General features: G+C 38.1%; 2 protein-coding genes across 3 annotated transcripts in view; one reads left to right on the top strand and one right to left on the bottom strand.

Moving 5' to 3' along the window:
• ADK (adenosine kinase) overlaps positions 1-19,179 on the top strand; it is a 503,819-nt gene that overhangs the window by 10,302 nt on the left and 474,338 nt on the right. Inside the window, exon 1 of one of the 2 annotated variants that reach the window (XM_061197296.1) lies at positions 16,434-16,562. The exons of the other annotated variant lie outside the window; for it this stretch is intronic. Within the exon in view, the coding sequence (XP_061053279.1) occupies positions 16,549-16,562 (14 nt within the window). The 5' untranslated portion in view covers positions 16,434-16,548. Of the gene's footprint in view, positions 1-16,433; positions 16,563-19,179 lie in introns of those variants that run through there. 2 annotated transcript variants of the gene reach the window in all.
• Positions 1,514-1,779, bottom strand: LOC133095577 (small ribosomal subunit protein uS14-like). Its single transcript, XM_061197271.1, has one exon. The coding sequence runs from the start codon at positions 1,753-1,755 to the stop codon at positions 1,585-1,587; it is 171 nt and encodes a 56-aa protein (XP_061053254.1). The 5' UTR covers positions 1,756-1,779; the 3' UTR covers positions 1,514-1,584.

Below are 19,179 nucleotides of genomic sequence, written 5' to 3'. Positions count from 1 at the left end.
TGGAAAGCCACATTAAATTTCTGAGTAAACAAATTGAAAAACAAGAAAACTATCTTTAAAAAAAAAAAAACCGGTTCAAATGTGTTGTCTTTGAAGTTAACCACATTAGAGATTTGAACATTTTCTTGTTTTATAGGCATGACTGAGGAGGTCTTGGGTTCCTCCTAAAACAGAGTTTTTCAGAAATTGTTTTTCCTATGCAGAGCTGAGACCTTAGCTATCATTTTTAGTTCTTAGTTTTGGTGAAGATTAGAGCTGTTAAGCTGTAGAAGTGATGCAGATTTACACCCTTGGTTATGTCTCTGTTCTCACATACTCAAGATGAACTGATTATATAACATTTTAGCATGGGATAGCATGTTGATCCCATTCAAGTATACTGACAATTCTACTTTGTCTTGTTTTACATAGCACTTGCTTATCCAAATGTACAGAGCTGGATTGTTTAGATTTGAAATATTATAATAAAACATAGTTACATTATTAAATTAAGTAGTACTAATATTTAGTATTAAAAAATAGTATTTTAGTAAAAAATAGCTTGAAAAGATTTTTTTTTTTTTGAAGGTACGGGAGTTAGGTTCTTCTCTACATGGTAGGTTTGACTTCTTTGGGTATATTCATCCCTCAGTTTGAATATTGTAAAGATGCTCTGTAGAGAAATATATAAATTTCTAGACTTACACTCACAAATCCTTAGAATTGGGAGCAATGTTAAGTTATCTTTGCCCAGCCTCCTGCATTAGACAGGAATCCCTTCGTTAGTACCCCTCTTTCCCTATTTGTGTAGCATTCCTCCCCTAGATTCAGCGCAAATAAGGGAAAAGGAGTACATTTTTTCACTAATGGAAAACACACACACACGAGACCTTTGATCTCACTTCTACGTGAAGCTTGAATAAACTACATTCCTTAGAAAACTTGTTAGTATCCTGTAGCTATCAAGTCAGATTCAGAGCTCTTTAAATGATTTCTTGTTGGTCAAGATATTGCTTCTTTATACTCATAAAACAGGTTAAAGCAGGCTTTCTTAGCCTTTGCCTTTTAGAAGCTACTTTGGTATTTCCAAAGGCTGCTTGGGAATGCTGGTGGGAGCAGGAATGGGAGGAGATGGCTGGGTGTGCAAATCCTGAGGTTGGGTAGGATCTTCTATAGCTGAAGTTTCCAACAAATCATGGAGCTGAAGTGTGAAAACAACAGCAAATCTCAGTATTAGCCAGATGTGGCTTTGAGATGGTAATTTACAATTTCATGTGATTTTTGAAAACTCTTTGAACATGTTTTAGACTCTTTAGATTGTTGGTGCCTGAGGAGGTACTTAAAAATCAAAGTCTGATATTTACATGGTTGTGTTTAGAGAATTGAAGCCCAGTGAGGTTAAATGTCAATCAGGTAACAGCTAGTAAGTATCTGAGGTGAAATTTGATCCGAAGTCTTATAACTTCTCATTGTCCTACTTTCTAGAACAAGAAGTGAAGTTTAATTTTTTTTTGAAGTTTAAAAATTTTTATTTTATATACAAAGAGTTGTTATTGTTTCTGAGGAAGGTAGATATGCGTGATGACCCATTCAAGAAGTTCACACTTAGTCCAACGTAATGAAGCCAATGTCCTTCGCGTACTGGCGGAAACACTGGCGGCACATATTGAGGCCGTATTTCCGGATCAGACCGTGCCGGTTTGAGCAGACGCGGCAAGAACGAGAACCCTGGCCGAATTTTCTCCGATGGCTCCAGTAGAGCTGCTGGTGCCCCATGTTGCTTTCTCGGCTGCAACGAGGCAAAAGGCAATTTTTTTTTTTTAAAGATAAAAATAACATATTTAGGACTTCCCTGGTGGTCCAGTGGTTAGGACTCCGTGCTCCCAATGCAGGGGGCCCGGGTTCGATCCTTGGTCAGGGAACTAGATCCCACATGCTGCAACTAAGACCTGGCACAGCCAAATAAATAAATAAATGTTAAAAACAAACAAATAACATATTAAAGAATATGTCAAGCACTTTTACCTTTTCTTACGGATCCTCATAAGGCCACCAGGTAACTGCCTTCATCTGAGGAAATAGACCCAGAGAAGTTAAGCATCCCTAAGTACTAAGCTCTCATTCTACACTCAGGACATCTGATTCACATTTCTTGCTGTTTGTATTACACTATGAAGACACAAGTTGAGAACTTGTCAAAGTGAACTCTGTATGTGCTAGATAAGCACACTATTTAAAGAAATTCTGTGGTAATGTGTTTAGTGTTTAGTAACCTTGTTTAGATTTTTGTCTTTCAAGTTCTCTTATTCACACATGTAGGTACCCTCCCACCCCCACCAAGAATAAATATCCCCTTGTGGGATATACTTAATTGTATGCTTTGTAATGGATTAACTCACTAAACTTCAGTTTTGAGCAGGTTGTGTTTTCCGTTAAAAGCCTTGGGCAAACCAATTTTGCTTATGTTTAAGAGTCAAAATGTTCCAGTTAAGAGAACAATTTCTGGTAAGTTTTTATTTACTTCAGAGATTTTGAAATTTTCCCTGATATTGATAATTTGAATCTTATGACTTAGCATTATTAATTATTATAATTATATGGGATAACCGTTACTGTTCACATAGTTTAATATGCTCAAGATTATACAATAAGTGGCAGAGATAGGATTCAAACCTGAATCTGATTTATTTTTAGTGATTAGCTCAAATATTCAGGTATTGTATAAACAATAGAACAGGAATCAACAGTGATTTGTGTGATCAAAAAAAAAAAAAGCAAGCCCTTTGCTTCAAAAAATACTATGTTATATATGAAACAATTACTAGTAATCAGCTAAAAAGCTGTTAATCTTTTAATATTATTAATTCAAATTTTATGAAAATGTTCTACCAGATCTGAGATGGCAGTGATGAGAATTCTGTTTCATTAAAAATGACCTACAGCCACAACTAGTCTTGGACCTCATACAAAAAAAAAAAAGCAACATTTTTAGAGAAATGATAAAATGTTCAGTTAGCCTACTTTTAAGAATATGACTATAACATTTCATTAAGTTCAACTAATATTTAAAAACCTTAGTTTTATAATGCTTGATAACCATAGGAAAAAGGAAGTAGGGGTAGGAAAATACAGATCTGTGAAAAGAAGGGGGGAAGTAAAGGGAAGTGATAAAAAAGGAAAAGGCTCATTCCTCTTAGCTATTTCTGATTTTTACATAACTTCCAACATCAGACATCTCTGCTTTTCAGCTTTTCACTCAGCTCTGAGGTGTGTATGTGAGTTTGTCAGAAGCTTCTTATTATGAACCTGTGGGCTGTTAGCATGGGGCAAGGAAAAAGAGCTTTGTATTAGGAATCAGAACACCTGGGTCCTATTAAGGTTTCTGTCTAGATTTGTGTATGCACCTGTGAAGTGAGTAGAACATTAAAATGCTTTTCAGACTAGATCATGAATCAATTTGGGTGTAGAAAAAGTGGTATTTTATAAAAGGAAAATAGAAAAGGTCAATGCATTGAATATGGTAAAGGTAAGTATTGCTTTGTGAAACGTTTCCATTATGTATATTTATGGAGTATTAGTTGCAATGCAAAATGTATTTTTCACAATGAGTTTGGTTTTCTGTCCTAAAATTTAGTGGCTTAAAAGAACAGCCATTTTATTAGAGTTCATGGTTTTGTGGGTCAGGAGTAGCTGGTTGATTCTTCTGCTGCATGTGCTATTGACTAGGATCACTTGGAGGTATTTAGCTGATAACAGGTCTGGTGTGAGGGTACAAGTTGTCTTTCTCATTTGCCTGGTGTTTTGGTAGTGGTGGCTGGCAATCTTGGCTTAGCTGGGTTCCTCTCTTTCTCTGTGTGGTTTGAGGGCCTCTCCATGTAGTTTCCTCAACCTGGTAGTTGGACCTCTTAGATGGCAGCTCAGGGCTCCAAGAGACCAAGGCAGGAGCTGGCAGTCCTTTAAGGCTAGCCTGGAATCTGGTCAAAGGAGTCATAGTTTAGCCCATATTTAAGGGGAGGGGACACAGACTCTTGTCTCCAAGAAACTGTGGCCATTTTTAATCTGCCACAATTATAGTAAAATAATTTTGAAAACCATGACTGAATTTATCCAACCTTTTAATTCTGTTATTGCCCTTTGAAAGATGATTAATTTCAATAGTCTACTCCCCTGCACCCTGCCACGCGTACCCCTAACATTGGAAAATGTGTCAATTTTTGATTTCAAAGTGCAGAGTTTAATTTCAATATGTATAGTATTTTTCCATGGAACTGTGAGTTTTAGGTTTTGTAGAAATAATTTAAGGTCTAAAAATTTCTGTGGAGTTTTAAGATAAGTTTGCTACCTAACACTACCTAAAAAGTCTATTTGGCATTCAGTAAGAACTGCCTTCTTACAATACCTGAAGATTACATTTGGATTTAATTACTTCTTCCCTTCACGTACAGGCAGTCTGAAGCTGTTATGTTTTTGTTGAAATCTGAAAAGGTGAGAAATCTGCTCCCCCCAACCCCCATTCCACCCCTCAGTAAAGAAAACAAAACCATTAAACGTTTTTGTTAAAAATCTAGAAGTTGTTATCACAAGAAAAAAATCTTTGTAACTATTTATGGTTATGGATGTTAACTAGACTTATTGTGATGATCATTTTGCAATATATACAAATACTGAATCATTACGTTGTACATCTGAAGCTAATATAATGTTATATGTCAGTCATACCTCAAAAAAAAAAGCATTAATTCTTGTAAAATGCAGGTTTTGTGGTGTACTGTATCTTTAGGTGACAGAGTGGTTTCCAGAAGAGGACTATTCCCTGTGACAGAGCTGTAGGGATTTGAGGAAATGTCCATGTCAGAATATCTGCTCATATTTGGAATATTAATAGCACTTTCTTAAGATATAAGCAAAAGGACTTATCTTCTCATACCCTTGGCTATTTAGAATCCCAGATCTTGAAGCAGTGTTTGGGTTTAACCCCTGGCTTTTGGGGAATGGGTTGGGCTGGTTGTTTGACTAGTTATGCTGCAGAGTCATTCTTCTTTGCCTCTGTCTGCAGACAAACGTCCTGTTTTTCAGATAAACCACATTCATCTTAATGCTCCTCCACCCCAGTCTATTTTTTTTCCCACCGAGGAAGACATGATGATGGTCAAGATTTCCTTCAAAGTAATTAAGGAGGAGAATGTGAAAAATTATAAGAGCTTAGAATGAAATTCTGTGGGTTTAGATGCTAGTATTTAAAAATGACTATTTAAACCCACCCCCAAATGAAATGGGAATGGGAGAACTTATGTGTATTTTAAACTTATAAACAGGCATATGAGGATAAATGTCTTATAGATGCTTAGTTACACCAAAATAACAACTTTTGGAATCATATTATATATACATACATACCTATGTACATAGTTTGTGTATGTGAACATATATCAAACCCTGATATTGGTAGTCCCATCACATTGCATTTCTTGATGAACTTATATAACTATTGAGGCAATAAAAAAAATTTGTTCTTAACGTTTCCTATATCTGATTCTCTCATATATGTAATGAATCATTAGGAAATCTGCACGACGACCCACCCCAAAAGCTAATGATCCTTCCCCTTTAACTTGAGATTACATGATCACATTAAGTAACCACTGGGTGAAGTAATCTCCATTGAAAGCACTCCAAGGAGTGCTATGGTATATATACTATATTTATATCTATAATTTTAATTCTACTTGACTGTTGTGCTGCATAAGGAAAGACACTTCAAAGATTACATTTTCCCCAATACAACAGTTTTGGTGGGCTCTTTGCACTTCTCTCCCTCCCAGGTTTCGCAGTAACACTGAGACTACTATCACTACCACCTCCACCACCATCACCACTGTATAAACTTCCAAGTCTTTCAATTTTAAATATCTAGTTATTGCAGAAAAGCAGTCTACCCTATTTCCACAAGGAGGGGTTACACTCTAAATATTTCACTATTTCTCTCTGCACCCTGAAATCCAATTTCAGGTCAGTCTTTAGGCAGATGAGAGCCAGTACCAGTCTGTGTCCTGTCCCACAGACTGTGAGAGAAGATGGCCCTCTGCCCATGTAGTAGGGTGGAAGATAGGGCCTTCAAATCTAGGTCAGTCCTCATCAGCGGAGACTATGAAATTGCTGATTCCTATTATTAGGATACTCTCTTAGAAAAAAAACCCCCAAAAAACATTGAATAAAAGAAAACTTTTTATAAAACCAGTTCCATCATTTCTCAAGCAACCCGTTAGAAATTTCTATTTCTTAGGACTCTTTTTGGATAAAACTGCCTGTTTAATTTGAGACCACATTTATTTTTACTCTTATATAGTAGAACATGATAGGCACTAGGAGTTAGAGGATATACCCAAGGACTAATATAAGTAAAAAAAAATTTGTTTTTTTTACAGTGGAACCTTTTGTGGACATTTGTGGTTTCAACTTATGAGTCTTGAAAGATCTTGATAAGAAATAATTTGTAATTTTACTGAAGCCTAAATTTGATTTGCATAAAGTAAATGGCTGGGGTGGGAGACTTACTTAGTTTTATAGTAAATTTAACCACTTGCTATTCATTGTGTGCCCCTAAATTCTTGCAGAGTGGTAAAAAAGATGTTTTTCTTTGTCAAAAATCAGTCTTGTGATTTTGACAGAAATGAAATTGTGGTTGAAATTTTTAAAAATGAAGAGGTCTAAGAAATGATTCTTGGTGGCAATTAGGAGTCTTGGCTAAATTAAAGACAAAAATGGCAGATTCATTGGCTGCTCAGATTTAATCTCTGAATAAGCACATATGGAAATAAAGGAAGCAATTTCTGAAAGTATTTCATATGATGCTCCGGCTAGTAAGAAAGCTGTTACTGGACTACTACATCTTATGGGTTGAAGTCATAGTGTGGTGTTCTGAAATTTGGGTGTTTATAAAAGTCTCAGACTTATGTCAGTCTGTCTTGGGTTTACTTTGGTAACACTGTACAGTGGTAATTAGCCCCAGTTCTGGAGTCAGGCTACCAGAGTTTGGATTTCTGTTCTGTAACATGTGACTTTCAGCAAATTATTTAACCTCTTTGAGCTTCAATTTCTTTACATGTAAAATGGTGATAATAAAATATCTTCTGATAAGGTTTTTGTAAATTCAAATGAGATAGTACTTGAAACATATATAGCATGGTGTCTGGCACATATTAAGCACTCATTAAGTTTTACCTGTTATTTTACTTATATACATATTTAGTGGCTGCTAGCAGGTGACTGCTAAGGTAGAATGGTTCCCCTCTTAGGGTGTTGATCAAATGAAACTGCATATACAATTCTGGACAACTATTTTTAGTCTATTAATAGAAAGCAGTAGGCACTACAGAGTAAGAAAGACTAGAAAGAAAAATCTGTTTCCCAAGTCTTTATCCCTGACCTCCCCTGGAACTTGTCCTTTGAACTTCTTTCTTGTCTTTCCCTTTTATCTCAGTAACAGCAGCGCCATTTACTCAATTTAGTCCAAATTTATCCAATTTAGTCTAAAATCTAGGAGTTACTCTTGACTCCTTTATTTTCCTTAGTCCCCCATATTCCTGTCATTCTATTGGATTGGCCAAAAAGTTCCTTCGGTTTTTAAGTAAAAAAAGACACATTTTTCATTTTCACCAAGAACTTTATTGAACAGCGTATTCCCCATTTTGTTCCACTACCTTCTGCCATATTTCACGCAACTTCACAATGCCATCTTCCCAAAACTTTTTATCTTTTTGAGCAAAAAACTGTTCCAGGTCCCTTTTACAGTCTTCCAGGGAATTGAAATTTTTTCCATTAAGAATTTTGTAAAGACTGAAATAGATGGAAATCTGAAGGTGCAATGTCTGGTGAATACGGCGGATGATTCAGAACTTCCCAGCCAAGCTGTAACGGTTTTTGCCTGGTCATCAAAGAAACATGTGGTCTTGTGTTATCCTGATGGAAGATTATGTGTTTTCTGTTGACTAATTCCAGACCCTTTTCGTTGGGTGCTGCTTTCAGTTGGTCTAATTGTGGGTGGTACTTGTTGAAATTAATCCCTTGGTTTTCCAGAAGGAGCACATAATAGGGGACTCCCTTCCAATCCCACCATATACACAACATCACCTTCTTTTGATGAAGACCGGCCTTTGGTGTGGTTGGTGGTGGTTCATTTCATTTGCCCCACGATCTCTTCTGTTCCACATTGTACAGTATCCACTTTTCATCGCCTGTCACAATTTGTTTTAAAAACGGAATGTTTTTGTTATGTTTAGGTAGAGAATCGCATGTGGAAATATGGTCAAGAAGGTTTTTTTTTGCTTAACTTATGTAGAACCCAAACATCAGAGCGATTAACATAACCAAGCTGGTGCAAATGATTTTCAACACTTGATTTGGATATTTTGAGTATGTCAGCTATCTCCTGTGTGGTATAATGTTGATTGTTCTCAATTAACGTCTTGATTTGATCGCTATCAACTTCATCGGGTCTACCCAACCGTGGAGCATCGTCCACGAGAAATCTCCAGCACGAAACTTCGCAAACCACTTTTGACACATTCGATCAGTCACAGTACCTTCTCCATACACTGCAGAAATCTTTTTTTGTGTTTCAGTTGCATTTTTACCTTTCTTGAAATAATAAAGCATAATATGCTGAAAATGTTGCTTTTTTTCCTTCCAACTTCAGTATTAAAATGGCTACACAAAAATTCACCAATTTTGATGTTTTTTTAAAAAATGCACTCTGATATGACAGCTGTCGCAATACAATCTAACAAAATTGTTTCGAATGAAGTTAAAGACAACTAAGGGCTACTAGAGCCATCTTATGGAAAAAACCGCAAGAACCTTTTGGCCAACCCAATACCTCCAAAATGTCCATTTACATCTTTCTATGTCCACCACTATCTTCATTGTTCAAACCACAATTATTTGTCATCTTTATTACTGTAATAGGCTTTTAATTTAGTCTTTCTGCTTTCATGCTCCTTTGATCCATTCTCTACAGTATAACCAGGTTGATCTTTTAAAACAAAATCAGATCATGTCATTCCTCTGTTTAGAACTTAATTACAGTGGCTTCCTGTCTTGCTTATAACAAAGTCTAAACTTCTTAGGCTCATCAAAGCTAAGACGTTCTGCTTCTTTCTCTGACCACAACCTTTTGCCCCTCCCCTTTTTTTCACACTGGCCTTCCAGTTATTTTAGTGCTGTCTGTCTGTCTGGAATCCCTTCCCCCACCTTGCTCTTCCTTGTCATTCAGTTTTCTCCTACTGGAGGTCTTCCCTGACTACCCACTCTAAAGAGCCTTTCTCTATGTTATCTGCTGGTTTTAATTCTCTGCATAGCACTTATGATCATTTAATGTTCTTGTTTATTTGATTATCTATATCTCCTCACTAGAATATAAGTTCTATAAGGGCAGTACATGTTCTTGGTCATTGCTGAATCTCTAGTATTGAGTAGTAGAGAAGATCTCAATAAATATTTGTTGAGGGCTTCCCTGGTGGCGCAGTGGTGAAGAATCCGCCTGCCAATGCAGGGGACACGGGTTCGAGCCCTGGTCCGGGAAGATCCCACATGCTGCAGAGCAACTAAGCTCGTGCGCCACAACTACTGAGCCTGTGCTCTAGAGCCCGCGAGCCACAACTACTGAGCCTGCGTGCCACAACTTCTGAGCCTGCGTGCCACAACTACTGAAGCCCGCGCGCCTAGAGCCTGTGCTCCGCAACAAGAGAAGCCCCCACAATGAGAAGCCCGCGCACCACAGTGAAGAGTAACCCCCGCTCGCCACAACTAGAGAAAGCCCGTGCGCAGCAATGAAGACCCAATGCAGCCAAAAATAAATAAATAAAAATAAATGAATCTATTTAAAAAAAAAAAATTTGTTGAGTTAATGAGTGATTGATTCCTTTTTTTTTTCTTTTGGCTGCATGGCGGCTTGTGGGATCTTAGTTCCCCAACCAGGGACTGAATCCGTGCCCTCAGCAGTCAAAGCACGGAGTCCTAACCACTGGACTGCCAGGGAATTCCCAAGTGATTGATTCCTAAAAGCTTGTTTGTGAAGTACCAGATTTATGGTAAAATAAGAAAAATCTTTTATATAGAAAATATACTTCATAAGGTTACCAGCAATACTTCAGGTAGTGCTGTTTGTTCTGTGATGTCCTTTTTACATTTTTATGTTAAAATGCCCTTTTGTGAAATGATAGTGATATATTCAATTATATAGTTTCAAAATATATTCTTGGCAGCATAAATAATTGGGACGCACTGTTGTCCTATACTTCTATTTTTTTATTTTATTTTTTAAAGAATCAATTATTTATTTATTTTATTTTTTGGTTGCGTTGGGTCTTCGTTGCTGCATGCCGGCTTCCTCTAGTTGCCGCGAGCGGGGGCTACTCTTCGTTGCGGTGCATGGGCTTCTCACTGCAGTGGCTTCTCTTGTTGCGGAGCATGGGCTGTAAGCACGCGGGCTTCAGTAGTTGTGGCACGCAGGCTCAGTAGTTGTGGCTCACGGGCTCTAGAGCACAGGCTCAGTAGTTGTGGCACACGGGCTTAGTTGCTCCGCAGCATGTGGGATCTTCCCGGACCAGGGCTCGAACCCATTTCCCCTGCATTGGCAGGTGGATTCTTAACCACTGCACCACCAGGGAAGTCCCTGTCCTATACTTTTAGATTGGAAGTTTTCTTTGACTTTTAAAGATTTGTGGTTCACTGAAAATATAGAAGCACTGTGTAGGTGTTCTTGGGAGGGAGTTTTGCTAAGAATTCTTAGTAAGTAAAGTTCAGTCAGTCAAATGTTATTATATTCTTCAAATTCTCCTGGGAAATAAATTGTCAGGTTCCATTTAAAGATTATATTCTGTTTGAATATGTCATGTTAAAGTGAAATGTGACATAAGAATCTACAGATAATAATTAAAAGGAAATAAAAATAGTGAACCTCTTATAATATTTTTTGGGGTAATACATTTAGCAATGTTTCTTTGAATAACTTTGTCCATAATGAAAGCTAAGTAAAATTGCATGTGTTTTATTTTCATTAAAACTGATCAACTCTTAAAAAAGCAACCCAATTTGTATTGTTACAAGTGGACAGTTTTTTTCTTCCACTGTCCATTAAGAACTGAAAGGGACCTGAGATGTCACCTGTAACAAACTACCTGGTGTTTCAGATAAGGAAACTGATGGTCAAAGGACATACATTTTTTTGGTAGGCCTGGGATTAGAATTCCCATCTCTTTATTCCCTGGCTCCTGAACTTTACTCTGTGGCACTAATTATTTTAGGGAGACAAGTCTTAAGAAATTTCTCTTTTTGGAGTATGGTATAGATTGCTTTAAAATCTTATTTTATCAGTATTTTCTTTTCGTTTTAAAAATATTTATTTATTTGGTTGCACCGGATCTTAGTTGTGGCAGGTGGGCTCTCCAGTTGCGGCATGTGAACTCTTAGCTGTGGCATGCATGTGAGATCTAGTTCCCTGACCAGGGATCAAACCCTGGCTCCCTGCATTGGGAGTCTTAACCACTGCGCCACCAGGGAAGTCCCAGTATTTTCATTCATATGAAATGAGAAGATGTATTTTTAAGTAACATGCAGGGAAAATATTCCACATTCAATCTTGTGACAGCTGGCCTCTTAAAGGCTATGCAAAGCTCTAAAAGTGGTACTTATGCTTTTAATTTTTGTCAAGTTAAGATTTAAAATTAAATAAGAAAATCATAAAGACATTTTATTTTTGTTATTCCTGTCTTAAAGAATCTTTACACATGAAAAGATGAGACATTTATAAAGTAAGCGTAATTCCTCTAAAAATAAGGGTAGTTTTGATGGTTGTGATTTAAAAAGACACAGGTTTTAAAAAAGAGCAGGAATAAGTTTTGTATTTTTAAACCATTTCAGAAAGGCCATTAAAATTTAATAATACAAAAATTTTATGCTAATAAAACCAACATGTAGTAGAAAATTTATAAAGTAGATCAATATAAATAATAAAGTCAAAACGACACATAATTCTACTTTCCAGAGAATCCAGTAATAACATTTTGGTGTGTTTCTTTCCAGTCTTTTTTCTGTGTATATATGGCATATATATATATTTTTAACATAGTCAAGATTATACTCTACATTCCTTTTGTTGGATTGTTTTGCTTTTTTCACTTAAGATTATATCATGAGCATTTTCCTCTGTCCTTAAAAAGTCTATGAAAACATTTTATAGTAGCTTCATAACATTCTTCTGTAATTTATTTAACCATTACTCTATTTTTGCTTATTTAGGGATATAATAAATTTTTGCTACTATTAATGTGAAATGAATAACTAGGTATACACATCTTCTTTCATGTTTGTTCTATTTTATCTATGATAGTTGCCTATAAAGTGGAATTGGTGACACATATTGCCACAAAGCTTTCTAGAAATGTACTAATATATGAAAATACTTGTTTTATTGCACACTTAACAACAAACTGGTTGTGTTTGAAGAGAACTTTGCTATTATTTTGGGTTTGGAAGCATTTGTTGAAAAGGTTAGTCTACATATTTGTTATGCTATCCATAAACATATTTGTTTAACTATTTGGGGTTAGCTATCTAGGTGCTTTTAGTGGCAGACTAACCACATGATTAGGTAAAGTAGATAGAATATTTACTTATCTATCTTTCCAAGAGCAAACTATTCTGACCCACTGATCTTGATTCAACTATTTGAATTAGAAGAAAGTTAATGAAGGTTAATAATTCAAACTGACTGCTTTTCCCTAAAGTGAAGAATAGGATTGAAATAAATTGCTTAAAAAATTGATTGAAAGAGTTTTTTAGTGGTTACTCGGTAGCTAACTGTGTGTGTGTGTGTGTGTGTGTGTGTGTGTGTTTGAGAAAAATTGGGTGGAAGAGAAAAAAAGCATGAAAGGCTGAGGAAAGGAACGTGCTGTGAATTAAAAAAGCCGCTGTCTTTATTTGGAAAAACATGTCTTTTATCTCTACCTGATTGACTCTGAAAGAACAATCACACGTGAGCCCTGTTTACTGAAATAGCATTTTTGTATCTGTACCTGCTGAAATGAACCGTTACCTACGTACATTTTAAGTAATACACTTTTTGAAAGTTGTGTTGACTGATTATGAGTAAAAAAAATCAAAGTTTTGATTGTTAGATGCAAAGTGTCACTTCTCAAAAATAAGTAGCTTTTTAAAAAATCTTTGAATGTGATATGGCTTTAATTGATTGAATATTTGAATATTGCAGGCTTTTATCATCCCTTAATGACATAGAATATACTGTATTTGTTAAAAAGCAAAGTTTCAAATCTAGCTGTTTTGGTACCACAATTAGTTTTTTGTTAAAAATCAAAAATAGGAGTCAACAAAGTATGTTAGGCATGAGTAAAAGTTCATTTATTTTTCACAAGGCCAAGTTCATGTTAGCTTTCATATCATGCTTCCCAGAGATGTAATTTTAAGAAGTGTGGTAACAATGAAGTAATAATCATGTCATGTGCTGAGGACTCTATTAGACTTTACTAGAATTAAGTTTTAATCTTCCCAATGCCCTGAAAAGCATGTAATGTGTAAACGGAGGGACACATAGGTTAAGAACCAGCCCAAGGTCATGCAGGAAGTCAAGCAGGGGTTCCAAGTCACTTCTGTCTTGCTATCTTTACAATCTTGCTACTTCCCTTTACAGCCTTGCTACTTAGCATGGCCCACGGACCAGAAGCAATTGGCAAAATCTGGGAACATAAAGGAATGCAAAATCTTGACCATAGAGACTCGCTGAATCAAACCCTTACTTTAACAAGATCACTCAAGTGATGTGTATGTATATTAAAGTTTGAAAAGCACCATACTCCATCCCATATTAAAAGTTACATGGAGGTTTTGAAATTTGTTCTAAGGATTATTCCTGGTTTTACTTTAGTTCATGTGGGTTACCTATTAACATTTTCCATTAGAGGAGGAGGCAAACTGTTGAATTAGTCAGTGTCTCCCCTGCTTCAAATTGCTATTCTGCTGCTGCTTTGATTCAGATCTTGTTTAATCCAGAGGAACAATTGACTAGTTCTGCTTGTGGACATTTGGTCAAAGTCCCAATCAGCCAAGTATAGCTCTGTTTTTGATAGCATTTACTCATGGACTGAACACATCAGATTTATAGTACATGGCTTCATTCTAGGTAGGATTTTCCAAACTAAAGAGAAAAATGCTAAAAAAAAAGCGCATTTTCGAAGGAAACTTGAAATCTTTTGGAATACTTGATGTTGCAGATGGTTAGTAAGGAACGACAGATTTGTATAAATTGGTCTCTACTAATTTCATTTAGTGAACATAATTATTCTGTCACGGGGCAATGATAAGTAAGAAAAAAGCAAGGCTAACTTAGTAGAACAGCACTGTCAGGTAGAAATATAATGCAAGACATAAAATTAAAAAATTTCTAGTAGCCACATGAAAAAAGTAAAAAGAAACAGTTTAATTTAATCTTAATATATTTTATTTAACCCAGTGTAGCTAAGTATTATTTCAACATGTAATCAATACAAAATTTATTACTGAGATATTCTGTATTTTTTTTGTACTAAGTCTTGAAAAATTCAGTATGTATTTTATATTTACAGTGTCTCAGTTTGGATGCTAAATTTTTCACAGTTAAAAGGTGAAATGTAGTGCAATGAAAACAAAATTGTGTTTAATGGAAAAATATTTTACCTTTTGGTTTTAAAATTTAAGCTAATTAAAATTAAATAAAAATTCAGTTCCTTCAGTCACAGTATGCACACTTCAATATCACATGTTGGATTGTGTTTTTTTTTTTTATTTACTTTATTATTTATTTATTTTTGGCTCGTTGGGCCTTCGTTGCTGTGCGGGCTTTCTCTAGTTGCAGCGAGTGGGGGCTACTCTTTGTTGTGGTGCATGGGGCTTCCCATTGTGGTAGCTTCTCTTGTTGCAGAGTGTGGCTCTAGGTGCGCGGACTTCAGTAGTTGTGGCACGCAGGCCCAGTAGTTGCGGCTCGCGGGCTCTAGAACACAGGCTCAGTAGCTGTGGCTCACGGGTTTAGCTGCTCTGCAGCATGTGAGATCTTCCCCCATGGGGGCTTGAACCCATGTGTCCTGCATTGGCAGGTGAATTCTTAACCACTGCGCCACCAGGGAAGCCCTGGATTGTGTTTCTAATGTAACTGATTTCACACTTATGGACTTGATCACCATCCAAATGGTTAGTAAATGAATGCCACTGGAGGTTGTGGTCTATTTATATAAATATTTGCACAGAGAATAAAGAGGGAATAAATAAAAGCTATTTAGGTCATAAAGCGCTTACTGATTATCCTCCATTCTGTCCTTCCCGCAGTTGGAATTGTTTTACCTGTCTTATTTATTTATTTATTTATTTTTGGCTGCGTTGGGTCTTCGATGGTCACATCGAACCCGTGCCCCCTGCATTGGCAGGCGGATTCTTAACCGCTGCACCACAAGGAAAGCCCCTTACCTGTCTTTTATTAGTGGTTCAGAATCAGTTTCTTAAATCCTTTAACCCCCACTAAATTGTAAGGCTAGCTCCAAGAGTTAGGGTTCTTCCAATTTTTCCCTATGGCATTAGATGCTTACTTCAGAGCGCTTCGTACTTTTCAGAAAAGTGAGGAAGTCTGACAATTAGTGTGTCAAGCAGGTAGTCTGAGTGGGCTAGTTTGGCCCAGAGGCTTTAAAACTTTACACGTGTACCTGGATCACCCGGGAACTTGCTAAAAATACCAATGTATGGGCCTCACCTTTCTAGGTTCTGATTCACAGGTTTATAGTGAGACCGTGGACACTTCTGTATTAAAGAGCCTGTTTTAAGTGTTTCTGAATTTCAAAAACGTTTGGGGACCACAAGACTCAGCATTTGACTCTTAAAAGGCTGCGAGTTCGAATTAAAACATGTGCTGCTGTTGCCACGCGATCGCTTCTACCCGGGCTGAGGTTTCCCAGGCGGCTGCTGCTTTTCTGCAGATGGGTTTTCAGGCTGTTAAACCCCATCCCCGAAGATTGCCCTGACTCCGTCCCTGTCCCAAGTCCTGTTAAAGCGACCTGGGCTGGCCGAGGTAGACAGGGCCATGTGACTGACAAGCCGGTTGCCTTTCGGGGCGGCCATTTTTGAGGCGGGCACCCATCCTCGTGCCCCGTAAGCCAGGAGTAGGGGGGAACTCCGTTACCAGGACTCAAGATGGCCACCGCACCCGCTAGCCACCCCGATAGCCCGCGCGCCGGCGAACCTGCACGAGACGCGCGGGCGACTTGCAGTTGCCCGAGGCGGCCTCGGCTAGTCTCGGGCCGCGGGCCCGGGGCGGAGCGCCCGCCCCTTCCGGGCTCGGCCAATCAGCGCGTGCGGCTGGCTTAGCGGGGGCCGCCCGCGCGCGGGGTGTGTGAGGACGCGCTCCCCGTTGCTGAGTGCCTGAGCCCAGGAGCAGTGGCTGTGGTACCTGCTGCTGCCGTCCGTGCGGACGCAGAGCATCGGACGCAGAGCATCGGACGCGAACGCTGTTGCGTGGGGCAGGAAGGTGAAGCCATGACGGCCATCAGGTAATGAGAGCGGCAGCCTAAACTGCGCGCTTGCTGGGCATTAGCCTCCTGGCTGCCGGAGAACTGTCGCCCCTTCTCTTGGGTGTTCTGGAGCCTCCCAGTGCCACCGGTCCCCCTCATGTTGGAGGCTCTCTCTGCACTTTTCATTTGGTCATTTCTGCCTTCCTCAGAAGTTTTGGGGGCTGAGGCACATGGCGGAGCCCTGCGAGTAGCCGCACCGCTGAGGTGACCCTTACCCAGATTACAGGGTTTGAAGCTTGCTGGTGAGCGTAGTGGGTTTCTTGTGAAAATGTAGCTATTTTCCCTCCCCCGGGATAGCCCGAGGCCTGGGGAAGTGTGACGTGCACCGGGCGTGTCCATGCCCGCGTGTCATGCCTTCTGACAACTTCGTTGGTGGCCCAGTGCAGACCTGCAAAGTTGGCCCTTTGATGCAGGTAGATTGCTACCAAGTTGTGAAATTGTGTGTCCCAAAAATGTTTGCTTATGACTGGAATTAGTACTCTGGTTCCCCAGGTACCATCTGTTTACCTACTTTTATGTGAGAGTCACACGCAATATGGGTTTCATGAGGTAGTAGGTATACAATGAGATCAATAAAAGTGAGGCTTCCTTCAGTTGCTCTTCCAGAGTTTGGAAGGTTCTTTTTTGGTAATGGCGACAGAATAATGGCCCTGTCCAATGTCTGCGGGTAGCATTGACTGAATGTTTACCTTATGCTAATGAAACTATTTATAAAAAGAGATAAATTGCCTTATTTACTCAGTGTTCTGAACTGCCTCTTTTATAGTAGACCTTGGCCTTCATTGTCCCAGAGAAAGGGAGGCCCCAGCACAAATGTGAAGAGAATAAAATTAGTTAAATTTTGGTCTGTGAGCTTCCAGCAGCCTAAGTCGTGGTGATTTAATGGTTTCTCAGTGGTGAATTTGACTACACAATGTTTAAGAAATGACTTGAGAACCTGACCCTCAGGGAAGTTAAAGTAAGATACGTTAACTGTGCTGAACTGGGATGCAGTTTCTCTTAATCGGCGTAATTCTATATTAACACAAAGAGTATTTACCTCATTATGCAGAAGGAGGAATTGGGGTACTGAAGTGTGGAGATCAACATGGAAAGATTTCACAATAAATTGTATTGGGACATATAAGTCTAGCTTTTAATGCTAACAGTATTTTATGATGAATTAGGATTATGCTGTTAAACCTAGTCAGTGCTCCCTCTTCCCACTCCCAACTCCCATCATTGTAGCCAGCTACTAAGGAGTAGCTGTGGGTCAAATACTTTCTAGGAGTGTGGGTCAAATACTTTCCATGTTAAGGGCCACTTCTTATGTGGAGTCAATATTAATCCATCATCGTATTCCTGGCTACTCTTCAGTGGAGAAAAACCCAAATATAAAGCTTCTGCTGCTCGGCCAGTGACAGTAGGATGTATTTTTTAACGTAGGGGTTGAATGGTGGTTGTATTAAAAAGACTGATTTAAAGGTTAATACCAGCCTTATTTGACTTGTGGAAGGATAGGTAACTACTAATAGTTACATTTATTCTTGTTTCTTCAGATGTTAGTCTACATTTTACGTAGACTTCAACTATAGTGACATGACTCAAAAAAAGATTTTTAGATATTATCTAAACCCAGCTACCACATTTATACCTGAGGAAACTGAGACCAAGAAGACTTGAGTGCCTTGTGCAAAATAAGTTAGTGGCAGAGTTAGGAACTGAATCCAGATATCCATGATATAGTGCTCTGCATGATACCTTTATAAAAACAACATACTAAAATTTCCTGAAAAAACTGCTTCTGTGAACAAAAATTTTAGAGTATTCTGAGAGACATCTATAGTAACTCTCTTGCTTTCTGTAGTCCTCCAAGGAACTTAATAACTTAGGTTTAGGAGTAGGCAGGGAGACTACTGAAGTTGAAGCAACTCTATATATGTGGTGACAGTTTTAAATGGGTTGGTAATCCTACAGATAGCAGCTGGTTCCCAGTGAGGACTGCATTTAATGCAATTTTGTCATACCTTTAGTTTTCACGTTTATGATGTTAGGCATATACCCATTTTGTACCCAGTTTAACGGTAGCCGAAAGGATGGGTACTACCTACTTGCTTTTAATACTGGTGCGGAGAATGATCAAGGTCACCAAGCTATCAAAATCTGACTTTGTGTCTAATGTTGTTTTTTATACCACACTTAAAATAATTGCTGCTAAATATAGTAATATGTGACTCCTCGCAATGACTACGACAGAATACATCAATAGGATTGGAAACAAGTGAGGGCCAGCGGTCAACATACCTAGGTTCTAATTGAGGGTATTTTTCTGAGTTACTGATCTTCTTTTTCTCTTTTTTCCTTCTCTGGACATTTGTTTAATGAAATACTCAGTGATGGTGATACAAATATGTATTCCACAGCGTTGCTGGTTAGATATGAAAGTGTTCTTATATTTTAAGGCGTTTTATAAATGGAGTATTCTCTTCTTGTTGAAAGCAATTTGGTCCCCTTAGAGAATGGTGTCGTCTGAAAATAAATGTTTAAATCTTAGATTTTTTAAACAGGAAGTGAACTGACCTAATTCCCTCATTTTACAGTTGAAGAAACTGAAGCC

This window comes from Eubalaena glacialis, chromosome 1 (genome assembly GCF_028564815.1).
Source record: "Eubalaena glacialis isolate mEubGla1 chromosome 1, mEubGla1.1.hap2.+ XY, whole genome shotgun sequence".
Lineage (NCBI taxonomy): Eukaryota > Metazoa > Chordata > Mammalia > Artiodactyla > Balaenidae > Eubalaena > Eubalaena glacialis.
Note: the sequence above shows the minus strand (reverse complement) of the source record. Positions and strands in the feature narration are given on the sequence as shown.

Coding starts and splice junctions, on each gene's coding strand:
- LOC133095577 (XM_061197271.1), bottom strand. CDS start 1,755: ATGGGGCACCAGCAGCTCTACTGGAGCCATCGGAGAAAATTCGGCCAG.